The sequence below is a fragment of the Xenopus tropicalis genome, chromosome 3 (genome assembly GCF_000004195.4).
Source record: "Xenopus tropicalis strain Nigerian chromosome 3, UCB_Xtro_10.0, whole genome shotgun sequence".
In the NCBI taxonomy this organism is placed as follows: domain Eukaryota; kingdom Metazoa; phylum Chordata; class Amphibia; order Anura; family Pipidae; genus Xenopus; species Xenopus tropicalis.
In genome coordinates, this window is record NC_030679.2 from 141,554,729 (window position 1) to 141,569,011 (window position 14,283).

General features: G+C 47.0%; 1 protein-coding gene across 1 annotated transcript in view; it reads right to left on the reverse strand.

Annotated features, from left to right (window-relative positions):
* The window catches only part of LOC100497914 (complement C3), a 79,063-nt gene extending 75,542 nt beyond the window's left edge, over positions 1–3,521 (reverse strand). The window contains exon 1 of the mRNA XM_031899480.1: positions 3,416–3,521. Within this exon, the coding sequence (XP_031755340.1) occupies positions 3,416–3,477 (62 nt within the window). The 5' untranslated portion in view covers positions 3,478–3,521. The remainder of the gene's footprint in view (positions 1–3,415) is intronic.
* Between the last annotated feature and the right edge of the window lie 10,762 nt (positions 3,522–14,283).

The window sequence follows — 14,283 nt, forward strand, 5'->3', positions numbered from 1 at the left end:
ACTGGTTACTGGTTACAAAATTAGATAGTGAGGAGGGACGGGAAATATGAGGAGTGCAGTGACATCTAAGAAGTTTAGAATAAATAGTGAAAGTAACTGTCTGCCTAAGGCATACAGGCGGGGCAGGCAATATATGATTGACAGCTGGGATTTTGAAATGCTTTTATAAAAGGTATGGATGTGTTAATAAAAAAAATAATTTGGATTTCATGTTTAATTTGAAAAGGACTTATATTATACAGCTTTTTATGTCTGATTGATAGGTCCCCTTTAAGGCTTCTGTTATATCCAGAAAGCTCAGAATTATGGAATGACCATCTCCATTAGACTCTATTTTGATGAAATAATTACAGTTTTTAAAAAAGTATCCCCTTTTACCCTGTATTAATAAAACAGTACCTGTACTTGATCCCAACTAAGATATAATTACCCCTTATTGGGGGCAGAACAGCCCTATTGGGTTTATTTAATGGTTAAATGATTCCCTTTTCTCTGTAATAATAAAACAGTACCTGTACTTGATCCCAACTAAGATATAATTACCCCTTATTGGGGGCAGAACAGCCCTATTGGGTTTATTTCATGGTTAAATGATTCCCTTTTCTCTGTAATAATAAAACAGTACCTGTACTTGATCCCAACTAAGATATAATTACCCCTTATTGGGGGCAGAACAATCACATTGGCTTTAATTCACATTTAAATAATTTTTTATTAGACAAAGTAAAGCAATCTAAATTATGGAAAGACCAATTATCAACAAAACCCCAGCATTCTGGATAACGGGTCCCATACCTGTACTTTCCCATAACTGCCATATCTCTTATGTCATGTAGTGCATTCCCTGGACATAATTTAGGCGTGGGAATGATTGATTTATAGGGCACCTATTACCCCCGTATTGTTCCCCCAACCAGAGGTGGGGGCTATTAGAGTTTGCACTACGGTTGGGGGAAACAGTTGTTTTTCTTGAAAAAAAATAGCCCCCAGCAGCGCTAAGTAGGCCCCCGCACTGGAGCTCAAATACTTCAGCACTGAGGTGAGGGGACCCATGGGCTCTACACAATGAATGAACACAAAATTGTATTTATCCTCATAAAACATGGAAGTCTGCTTTATAGCACCAATGTGGCTTTCCCACAAAACCTTTCTTATTTTCATCTTTTCCTCTAAACAGCATATGATCCCAATGTAAGGGACAGGCCCAAGCTGTACAAGCAGTGTAGGGTCACTTTTAATTCTCTTATTTTCCAAAAGCAATTGGGCCACAATAGGCTGTGCATAATGCTTTGGGAGCAACCCAACTGGGTTCCCTGTACCTCTTATAAAATGGAAACAGAGAGCCATTTGAACCTAATACATGCACCCATAGCTGCCATTAGCAAAAACGCTTTGTTGTAACTCCCACCCTTTCCAGCTACAGTCAGGGGATCAAAATGGGCCAATAAAAGGGCAACCATTCGGGGGTTTTAACCTTGAAAGCAAATAAGTTGCAAATAAAAGTCGGTCCCATAGTTAATGTATAATAAAGCAGATAAAAGTGTGTGTAGGACTGGCCATACCGGGGGTGAGTGAATGTAGGACTGGCCAGACCGGGGGTGAGTGAGTGTAGGACAGGCCAGACCGGGGGTGAGTGAGTGTAGGACCGGCCAGACCGGGGGTGAGTGAGTGTAGGCCAGACCGGGGGTGAGTGAGTGTAGGACAGGCCAGACCGGGGGTGAGTGAGTGTAGGACTGGCCAGACCGGGGGTGAGTGAGTGTAGGACTGGCCAGACCGGGGGTGAGTGAGTGTGGGACAGGCCAGACCGGGGGTGAGTGAGTGTAAGACAGGCCAGACCGGGGGTGAGTGAGTGTAGGACTGTCCAGACCGGGGGTGAGTGAGTGTAGGACAGGCCAGACCGGGGGTGAGTGAGTATAGGACTGGCCAGACCGTGGGTGAGTGTAGGACTGGCCAGACCGGGGGTGAGTGAGTGTAGGACTGGCCAGACCGGGGGTGAGTGAGTGTAGGACTGGCCAGACCGGGGGTGAGTGAGTGTAGGACTGGCCAGACCGGGGGTGAGTGAGTGTAGGACTGGCCAGACCGGGGGTGAGTGAGTGTAGGACAGGCCAGACCGGGGGTGAGTGAGTGTAGGACTGGCCAGACCGGGGGTGAGTGAGTGTAGGACTGGCCAGACCGGGGGTGAGTGAGTGTAGGACTGGCCAGACCGGGGGTGAGTGAGTGTAGGACTGGCCAGACCGGGGGTGAGTGAGTGTAGGACTGGCCAGACCGGGGGTGAGTGAGTGTAGGACTGGCCAGACTGGGGGTGAGTGAGTGTAGGACTGGCCAGACCGGGGGTGAGTGAGTGTAGGACAGGCCAGACCGGGGGTGAGTGAGTGTAGGACAGGCCAGACCGGGGGTGAGTGAGTGTAGGACTGGCCAGACCGGGGGTGAGTGAGTGTAGGACTGGCCAGACCGGGGGTGAGTGAGTGTAGGACTGGCCAGTTCATGCAAAGCAGAAGGAATCCTGGCAAGAAAGTCCAGTTTAACTGCTAACGTGCCCATTTCTATTGAGTATCCTGTAGGCTAAAGCTCCCTCACTGGGGGTTACAGCACAGTCGGAGCAGTTACTGATCAAGTTCCATGTACCCATAACTTTCACCCTTACTGGGACTCATCATTGCAGGGTATGGTTTACTAATCAGCATGAGTTTCATTCCCAGCATTCCTTCTGCTAAACATGCAAATAAGGATAGGGACTCCTCTTTATTTGGATCCAATTCCCTGGCTTGGAAAGGATGATCAAAAACTTCAGCACTACATTGAGGGGGAAACTGATCTGTGTTGGGATCTGATTGGCAACCGCTCTCATTGTGCTTTTGCTGAATATATAGTACCTTGTTCTGTTGTTGTAATTACAAAAAATCTATGTGAATGTGTTATTTCTTGAGCTAAATAGTGCAATCACAGAGATTTAATTCACTCCAGGTTTGGTTCATGCGAGGAAGATAAGTAAATTACAAGTATACAAACTCCTCTCTTCACCCTTTGTTGTGGCTGTTTTGTAAGTGGGAGCCCATTATACAGGGGGGCTGAGAACTGGTAATCTAATTATCTGCCTTGCAAGGACCAAACATGGAGTTTGGTTCATGTTTTGTCCCTTGCAAGGCAGATAATTAATTGTTTACTCAGTGGGAAATGCAAATGCACACAGCAAAATGAGAAAGGAACGTGATTCCAATTCCATAATCCCGAGGATTCCAAAATACAGACAGTAAAGCTAATAATACAGACAGACAGAGAGTCGGTGCAGCAGATCTATACAGGCTAATACCTCAGACATTGGGAATATTTGGCAGAATTGTGACAATGGAACAATACAAACACCCTAAGACAGAGAATGGACATTGGGATATGGATTTTGGGGACTTATACTCACTGTTGGGCGTAGGATCCGGCCACTAGCAAAAGCAGAGACAGGCAGAGAGTTCTACAGCCCATGGTGCAGACTGGACACTGTGCAGATTCAGTTGGATGGGGCAGTTTATATGAAATGTTTATGTGTGAGGGTCATACCCTTCAGCTCACTGCCCTATCGGTGACTGGGTGGAGCCTGACTGGTAAATTTCTATAGAAAGCAGCAATTGTGTAACAGCACAGGAGATAATTTAAGGAAAATTCAAGAGGTGCAGAGATATCCCTCTTTGCATTTAACTATCTCAGTTTTTGCTGACTGAATTAAGGGATACCACAAAGCAAAGATAATGCAGATACCAAGTGGCTGCGGTCTCAGTATTTACCTTGCCTAATACTTATAAAGCACTAAATTATCCTATAAAACCGCAAGCCTCAAGGATCTTAAGCTGGCCATACACGCAGCGATAATATCGTATGAAACGTGCGGCAAGGCACTGCGGAGCTGATTTTTTAACATTTGATTTTAATATATGAATATTTTTTACTACTTAAGTGCTAAACTGATACCTGAGGTGTGTGGGCGGCTGCTGATTTTGCTTTTTAATTGTGATTCTTAATCTCTTTCTCCTCAACATTTATCTTAACACTGATTCCCCTCCAAGATCCTTGAGGTTTGCGGTTTTATAGGATAACTTAAGTTGGCCATACACGGGCCGATTCTAGCTGCCGATATTGGTCCCTTAGACAGGTTATCGGGCCTGCCAGACCGACATCTGGCCTGAAATCGGGCAGATATTGATTGGGCAGCTTAAAAAATTTAGTCGGATCGGGGACCGCATCGGCTCGTTGATGTGGTCCCTGAACCATCTGCACCCATTACTGTCGTTATAATTCAATTGTTTGGCCCAAGGGCCAAATGACCGAATTAGCCAAAACGCCCACCCATAGGTGCCATACTTTGCCTACCCACAGTACATACAGTGACACAATGCCGGCACTGATCCTACAGTCTGAGGTGTGAACAGGTGAACATTGTGGGTGCTTACAGTCTGAGGTGTGAACAATGCAGTGGATGAACAATGCAGACACTAAAAGGAGTGAGCAGTACAGGGGCTTATGTGTTTAAACAATACAGGGGTTTACAGCCTGAATCTAAGGTGTGAACAGTGCAGGGGGGGTTTATTTCAGTACTGATACCATTTAAAGCTTACACAAAGGTACCAGTTACAGCAGCCAGACAGGTGGGGGGGGGCACCAGTTGGACAGCACTGATCTACAGTATTGCTTGGGGGATCCTCTATAAGGGAATATACATACATGGAGGGCACTCACTTAGCATGCAAAAACCCCAGCAATTTAAGTATTTGGTGCAAAAAAAACCCAAAAACAGTACCCCCATATAGGGCACCAAAACCAGTAATTTTAAATAGAATAAAAATTGATTGTTGTTAAAAATTCTTTTGTATATTATATAAAGGACTATACTTTTTAATACTACCACTGTGCTTGTATTTCTTGTGTGCAAACCCTCATTCTATTTACAATTTAGGATTCTCTATAAGGGCACAGGAGTGCAGGAAATCCTTTTACGGGAAAGATCTCTGTATTTGCACAACTACTTTATTTTCTTCCATTGTTTGCCTTCTACAACCTTCAAGCCAAGCACTTTGGAACTGGTCCTGTTGCAGCAACATCTATAATCACAGAAGCTGGCTCATATAGACAGGTGGAACACCCTGGCAGTGTTTGCAGTCTATGGAAAATATTGTGTATGCCTAAATTTGCTTGCAGTGGGCAAATACAGATTGGTCAGACTGAACTAATACTCTCTGTATGCACAGAAGCACCTCTTTTGCACTAGGTGGTGTGTGATATAAACTGTGTGCCCTAGCTACATCTGAGAGAGGCAACTGCACAATTGTCTGTGTTATAACCGTGCCATGGATCTCAATTATTTCTGTAATCAGATTGGTTAGAAAATGTCAGTTGTGCCCATTTGTTTGCACAACAGTATCTGTATGTATTCAGCCATCTTGCAATGATGTGTGGCCCTCCCAGCAACAGAGCTTGTTCTGCATATCTGATATATTTGACTTTATGATCATAAATGCACATATGTCTTTTTACACAAAACTAGCACATCTTTGCTAAAATGATCCATTTCATATTGCCCCTCCCTTTCTCTACCTCACCCCTCCCCCATTTCCCCTGCCCTTCTTAAAAGTACAAGACACGTAAAACCCCTCACAAAAAACTAATAATCAGTGATCAGCCTCTTTGAAATGTTTAAATACCTGCCACTCCTGTTGCTCAGAGGTTAATAGTAAAGGAGGCCATACACGGGCAGATTTTAGCTGCTGATTTGGATCCTTTAGACTGATTTGGCAGCTTATCTGCCTGTGTATGGGCACCAATGACGGGCCTATCCGACTGACATTTGGCTTCAATTGTCCAGATCTCGATTGGGCAGGTTAGATTTTCTGTCAGATCAGGGGCCGCACCGGCTCCACCTATGCCCGTCGTTGGGCCAAACGATGAATTAGCCTGATATTGTGTAAATGTCACTGAAAATGTGTGAGAGGGAAAATGGCTGCTGGGTGAAAGCTGCTTTTTGTTTTAGGAAAATGTGATGTCGCTGTTGAACGGAGGGGATATATCCAATACAAAGGGTGTATCCCAGCAAGTAGTCGTTTAGCTGCGGTGAGTATTGCGCTAATTTCTGGATGTGATTTTTGAGCTTTAGAGATGGGAGACCCAGTAAGAATGTTAATGGGCCTAACTGTAATGGTTGTAAAAGAGATAACACTGCTGTCCAATAGTCTCTTATGACAGGGCAGCTCCACAATATGTGGTGTATTGTGCCTTCCTCTCCATATTGTCTCCAGCATGTGGAGGGGGAGGATATATAGTGTGAAGCCTTATGGGCACAGGCGGATAATAAGGCTAAGGTAGGCTCAGCCTCCCCAAACCTGCTTGGCACATTAGAAAATAAACCTCACTCTGTACTTGACTCTCTCTGCGCTGTTACCTTTACATCTGTGTAGGTTCATGCATTCCTGCAAGCTCTGGCAATCAGCTGCACTCTGATTGGATCTTTCTTCTTGTGGCTTCTACAATCAGAGTGCAGCTCTCCTGACAGACAGTGAAACTGACCAATCAAGCCACAGATGCAGGCAGGGCTGGGGAGAGGAAGACACTGCAGAAATGAAGACTGATATGAAGGTTTTGCAGGCTGCAAACTTTACCTCAGAACAGGGTTGCCAGGTTGGTGGTTTTCCCGCCAAATTGGGCTGCTAGTTTTTGGAGCCTTGGTGGGTTTGTAGTTTGGAAACTAGCCAAAGTTTTTTTTTCTCCTAGTGTGCCTGTTCCACTGCATGCTGGGTAATGTAGTTTGTATCTAACAATTAGCCTACAGCTAGGATTAATATAAAACTACAATACCCAGCATGCAATTGGACAGTATAGACAGAGCCTCCATTTTGTATTTTATTTTACTCTTCCAGGCTCAACCTCATACCTCCCAACATTTGAAAAATGAAAAGAGGGAGAAAAAGATTTTTTTTACCACGCCCACTTTTGTGGCCACGCCCCAATTACCACATGAAATGGCGGGATCAGACGCAAATGTGCTATACCCTCATACTGTACTACCTAAGGAAAACAATATAGCTACTCCTACATATAAAATACAAATATAGAGAGAAGGCAGTCAGTTATAAGTGGGTTATAACTATGTACCAGTTTTGCCCCCCCATACACAGGTGCCCCCCATACAGAGTAGCCCCCCATACACAGGTGCCCCCCATACAGAGTAGCCCCCCATACACAGGTGCCCCCCATACAGAGTAGCCCCCCCATACACAGGTGCCCCCCATACAGAGTAGCCCCCCATACACAGGTGCCCCCCATACAGAGTAGCCCCCCCATACAGAGTAGCCCCCCATACACAGGTGCCCCCCATGCAGAGTAGCCCCCCATACACAGGTACCCCCCATACAGAGTAGCCCCCCCCATACACAGGTGCCCCTCATACAGAGTAGCCCCCCATACACAGGTGCCCCCCATACAGAGTAGCCCCCCCATACAGAGTAGCCCCCCATACACAGGTGCCCCCCATACAGAGTAGCCCCCCATACACAGGTGCCCCCCATACAGAGTAGCCCCCCCCATACACAGGTGCCCCTCATACAGAGTAGCCCCCCATACACAGGTGCCCCTCATACAGAGTAGCCCCGCATACACAGGTGCCCCCCATACAGAGTAGCCCCCCCATACACAGGTGCCCCTCATACAGAGTAGCCCCCCATACACAGGTGCCCCCCATACAGAGTAGCCCCCCCCATACACAGGTGCCCCCCATACAGAGTAGCCCCCCCATACACAGGTGCCCCCCATACAGAGTAGCCCCCCATACACAGGTGCCCCCCATACAGAGTAGCCCCCCCCATACACAGGTGCCCCCCATACAGAGTAGCCCCCCCATACACAGGTGCCGCATATAGAGGAGACGCTGAAGAAGAGGAACCGAACGCCTGACTACAGCCAGCGCATCCCGCTGTCAGAGATAGTTCCATGAATGTCCCGCATTACGGAAATGCGGGACATTCATGGAACTATCCGGGACAGCAGGACGCGCTACCAAAACCGGGACTGTCCCGCGGAAAGCGGGACAGTTGGGCGGTATGCAACCTGTATGTTCTACCCCCTGCTCTATAGGGTATGTGATTGTACTGTTACTTTCTACTGGGATGTGGGGCAGTTCTACCCCCTGCTCCCTGCTCTATAGGGTATGTGATTGTACTGTTACTTTCTACTGGGATGTGGGGCAGTTCTACCCCCTGCTCCCTGCTCTATAGGGTATGTGATTGTACTGTTACTTTCTACTGGGATGTGGGGCAGTTCTACCCCCTGCTCTATAGGGTATGTGATTGTACTGTTACTTTCTACTGGGATGTGGGGCAGTTCTACCCCCTGCTCCCTGCTCTATAGGGTATGTGATTGTACTGTTACTTTCTACTGGGATGTGGGGCAGTTCTACCCCCTGCTCCCTGCTCTATAGGGTATGTGATTGTACTGTTACTTTCTACTGGGATGTGGGGCAGTTCTACCCCCTGCTCCCTGCTCTATAGGGTATGTGATTGTACTGTTACTTTCTACTGGGATGTGGGGCAGTTCTACCCCCTGCTCTATAGGGTATGTGATTGTACTGTTACTTTCTACTGGGATGTGGGGCAGTTCTACCCCCTGCTCCCTGCTCTATAGGGTATGTGATTGTACTGTTACTTTCTACTGGGATGTGGGGCAGTTCTACCCCCTGCTCTATAGGGTATGTGATTGTACTGTTACTTTCTACTGGGATGTGGGGCAGTTCTACCCCCTGCTCCCTGCTCTATAGGGTATGTGATTGTACTGTTACTTTCTACTGGGATGTGGGGCAGTTCTACCCCCTGCTCTATAGGGTATGTGATTGTACTGTTACTTTCTACTGGGATGTGGGGCAGTTCTACCCCCTGCTCCCTGCTCTATAGGGTATGTGATTGTACTGTTACTTTCTACTGGGATGTGGGGCAGTTCTACCCCCTGCTCTATAGGGAATGTGATTGTACTGTTACTTTCTACTGGGATGTGGGGGCAGCTCTGCAGTTGGTCCTTAAGCTATAACTCTCAGGATATCTTGGGGCTGCTGAGAGTTGTAGTTTAACGCACCCATATGTATATCATGTCTGGGGTTAATGCAACATTCTGTAGTGACTTCCCAGCTGGACTGGGCACAGAGGGCAGGGAATTATCAGCCATCCCAGTAACTGGGTAGTGACTATATCCTTTAAAAGGCAGATTTTCCCATATATAGTTTTATTTTTTTAGAATTTTTTTTCATTGCACGTATTGGGCTATTTTTGGGTTGCTTTCAAAGTGGCTTTTGGCTAGATTTGGGCTGGTTTTAGAACTGACTTAGTCATACCCCCCCGCTTTCCGCGGGACAGTCCCAGTTTTGATAGCCCATCCTGCTGTCCCAGATAGCTCCACGAATGTCCCGCATTTCCTTAATAGATTACCGAAATGCGGAACATTCATTGAGGTATCCGGGACAGCGCGATGCGCTGGCGCTCCTTCTTCTTCAGCGTATGGGGCTCCTTGTGCAGCAGTGACAGGCCCTTTTATAAGGTTGCGCCCCGTGCGTATTGACGTCACATGTACCCATGCAACCTTATAAAAGGGCCTGTCACTGCCACGAAAGGAGCCGCATACGCAGGAGAGCAGCTGAAGAATAAGTAAACACAGTGTATGGAGAGGGCACTGTCTCAATTGGGGGCACTGTGTATGTGGGCACTGTCTCAATTGGGGGCACTGTGTATGGGATGTACTGTCTTTGGGGGCACTTTCTGTGGGGGGGTACTGTCTATGGGGGCAGTTGGGGGCACCGTGTATGTGGGGTACTGTATATGGGGGCAATTGGGGGCATTTCTATGGGATGGTACTGTCTATGGGGGCTACTGTCTATGGGGGCAATTGGGGGCACTGTGTATGGGGGGTACTATGTATGGGGGCAATTGGGGGCACTTTCTATGGGGGGCATTGTGTATCGGGGTACTGTCAATGGGGGCACTGTGTATGGGGGGTACTCTCTATTGGGCCATTGGGGGCACTGTGTATGGGGGGGCAAAACTGGTACATAGTTCATAACTCACTTATAACTGACTGCCTTCTCTGTATTTATATTTTATATGTAGGAGTTGCTATATTGTTTTCCTTAGGTAGTACAGTATGAGGGTATAGAACATTTTGCGTCTGATCCCGCCATTTCAACTATATAAAAGGAGTATTTTTGGGGGAAAAAAAGGATGGGGTGTGGTAATTGGGGCATGTCCACGAAAGTGGGCGTGGGCAAAAAATGTGCCGCCAAATCTTTTTGTCCGTCTTTTTATTTTTCAAATGTTGGCAGGTATGACTTAGTTTAGTTTGGAAAAATAAATCTGGTAACCCTTCCTCAGAGCCTCACTAGCTCTGTATATTTGCTGCAGATTTCATCCCACTCTCACAGGTACCATATTATATATGCTCTAAAAGCTGACTCACTAGCTGAAACTAAATCATGTTTGTAAGCTGGCATCTGTAATATCCTTTTGACCCTTTCTCTAGTCTCTTTATATTTCTTTTTGTTTGTTTTTTTTATTTTTATCACTGTTTTGTTCATTTCTAGTTAGTTACAGGGGCACGCTTCTAAATTCCTGGCTAGGAAACAAAGCCAATGTTGTGTATCGGTGCCAGTGTTATAATGCCAGGGCCGGAATACCTGCCATCAGTACCCACTGCCTCTCACTGTATATAATGTACCTGGGGTGTCAGTACCCACTGCTTCTCACTGCATATAATGTGCCTGTGATGTCAGTACCCACTGCCTCTCACTGTATATAATGTGCCTGGGATGTCAGTACCCACTGCCTCTCACTGTATATAATGTGCCTGGAATGTCAGTACCCGCGGCCTCTCACTGTATATAATGTGCCTGGGATGTCAGTACCCACTGCCTCTCACTGATAATGTGCCTGGGATGTCAGTACCCACTGCCTCTCACTGCATATAATGTGCCTGGGATGTCAGCACCCACTGCCTTTCTCACTATAAAACTGACTCACTAGCTGAAATTAAATCATTTTTGTAAGCTGGCATCTGTAGTATCCTTGTGACTCTTTCTCTAGTATCTTTATATTTCTTTTTTGTTTTTTTGTTTTTTTTTTACTTTTATCACTGTTTTGTTCATTTCTAGTTAGTTACAGTGGCACGCTTATGAGTGCCTGGCTAGGAAACAAAGCCAATGTTGTGTATCAGTGCCAGTATTATACTGCCAGGGCCGGAATACCAGCCATCAATTAATGCAAACATCAACCGTGCTGAGAGAAAAATACAAAAAACCTGCACAAGAGCTGGCAGCCCCAAGCGTACGGCTTGCCGTGATCATATAGTGGTTAGTACTCTGCGTTGTGGCCGCAGCAACCCCAAGTCACGGCAGCTTTTTTAATATATTCTTTATTTTCATTTTTCAAATACCTTTTTTACCTACACAGCAGTTTTGTTTATATAAACTATAGCAGGGTTTCTAAAGCAAACACCCCAGCTGTACCGGTGCAGGAATGGCTGCCCCCGGGCTACACAGCGGGGTATTTATATAAACTATAGTAGGGTTTCTGTAGCAAACACCCCAGCTGTACCAGTGCAGGAATGGCTGCCCCCGGGGCTCCACAGCGGGGTATTTATATAAACTATAGTAGGGTTTCTGTAGCAAACACCCCAGCTGTACCAGTGCAGGAATGGCTGCCCCCGGGGCTACACAGCGGGGTATTTATATAAACTATAGTAGGGTTTCTGTAGCAAACACCCCAGCTGTACCGGTGCAGGAATGGCTGCCCCCGGGGCTACACAGCGGGGTATTTATATAAACTATAGTAGGGTTTCTGTAGCAAACACCCCAGCTGTACCAGTGCAGGAATGGCTGCCCCCGGGCTACACAGCGGGGTATTTATATAAACTATAGTAGGGTTTCTGTAGCAAACACCCCAGCTGTACCAGTGCAGGAATGGCTGCCCCCGGGGCTACACAGCGGGGTATTTATATAAACTATAGTAGGGTTTCTGTAGCAAACACCCCAGCTGTACCGGTGTAGGAATCGCTGCCCCCGGGGCTACACAGCGGGGTATTTATATAAACTATAGTAGGGTTTCTGTAGCAAACACCCCAGCTGTACCAGTGCAGGAATGGCTGCCCCCGGGGCTACACAGCGGGGTATTTATATAAACTATAGTAGGGTTTCTGTAGCAAACACCCCAGCTGTACCAGTGCAGGAATGGCTGCCCCCGGGGCTACACAGCGGGGTATTTATATAAACTATACTAGGGTTTCTGTAGCAAACACCCCAGCTGTACCAGTGCAGGAACGGCTGCCCCCGGGGCTACACAGCGGGGTATTTATATAAACTATAGTAGGGTTTCTGTAGCAAACACCCCAGCTGTACCAGTGCAGGAATGGCTGCCCCTGGGGCTACACAGCGGGGTATTTATATAAACTATAGTAGGGTTTCTGTAGCAAACACCCCAGCTGTACCAGTGCAGGAATGGCTGCCCCCGGGGCTACACACGGGGTATTTATATAAACTATAGTAGGGTTTCTGTAGCAAACACCCCAGCTGTACCAGTGCAGGAATGGCTGCCCCCGGGGCTACACAGCGGGGTATTTATATAAACTATAGTAGGGTTTCTGTAGCAAACACCCCAGCTGTACCAGTGCAGGAATGACTGCCCCCGGGGCTACACAGCGGGGTATTTATATAAACTATACTAGGGTTTCTGTAGCAAACACCCCAGCTGTACCAGTGCAGGAACGGCTGCCCCCGGGGCTACACAGCGGGGTATTTATATAAACTATACTAGGGTTTCTGTAGCAAACACCCCAGCTGTACCAGTGCAGGAACGGCTGCCCCCGGGGCTACACAGCGGGGTATTTATATAAACTATAGTAGGGTTTCTGTAGCAAACACCCCAGCTGTACCAGTGCAGGAATGGCTGCCCCCGGGGCTACACAGCGGGGTATTTATATAAACTATAGTAGGGTTTCTGTAGCAAACACCCCAGCTGTACCGGTGCAGGAATGGCTGCCCCCGGGGCTACACAGCGGGGTATTTATATAAACTATAGTAGGGTTTCTGTAGCAAACACCCCAGCTGTACCGGTGCAGGAACGGCTGCCCCCGGGGCTACACAGCGGGGTATTTATATAAACTATAGTAGGGTTTCTGTAGCAAACACCCCAGCTGTACCGGTGCAGGAATGGCTGCCCCCGGGGCTACACAGCGGGGTATTTATATAAACTATAGTAGGGTTTCTGTAGCAAACACCCCAGCTGTACCAGTGCAGGAATGGCTGCCCCTGGGGCTACACAGCGGGGTATTTATATAAACTATAGTAGGGTTTCTGTAGCAAACACCCCAGCTGTACCAGTGCAGGAATGGCTGCCCCCGGGGCTACACACGGGGTATTTATATAAACTATAGTAGGGTTTCTGTAGCAAACACCCCAGCTGTACCAGTGCAGGAACGGCTGCCCCCGGGGCTACACAGCGGGGTATTTATATAAACTATAGTAGGGTTTCTGTAGCAAACACCCCAGCTGTACCAGTGCAGGAATGGCTGCCCCCGGGGCTACACAGCGGGGTATTTATATAAACTATAGTAGGGTTTCTGTAGCAAACACCCCAGCTGTACCGGTGCAGGAATGGCTGCCCCCGGGGCTACACAGCGGGGTATTTATATAAACTATAGTAGGGTTTCTGTAGCAAACACCCCAGCTGTACCAGTGCAGGAATGGCTGCCCCCGGGGCTACACAGCGGGGTATTTATATAAACTATAGTAGGGTTTCTGTAGCAAACACCCCAGCTGTACCGGTGCAGGGCAGCACAGTACATTATATTGTAATTACATTTATACACGTTTCATTTTTTGATAATACTGTTCCTTTAATAGAATATTGCCTGCAAAGATAGAAATGTTATACTCCCTTTCCTCATACGTGACTCCTATTATCTGGGGAATTTTCAATTGCTATCACCAGGGGTTATATTGTGAGCCCATAGATTATCTTTTATTAAATCTAAATACACAAGGACAATTCCTCATGTACAGAGCACTTGTGAAACAGCAGCAAAACAAGCATTGCAAAAGTTCAGCTTTTTTGTGGAAGGGGTGGAGGGGGCTGAAGTGTAAGTGGAGTTAGGAATATACACAAAACTGTGTAATGCAAAGGGGAATGTCAACTTGTTCCATTCTATTAAGTCAGCTGTATATATAACGTGGATATAAAGTGGTAGTACCCGGACCACATAATTTATGGGGTGAGCTCA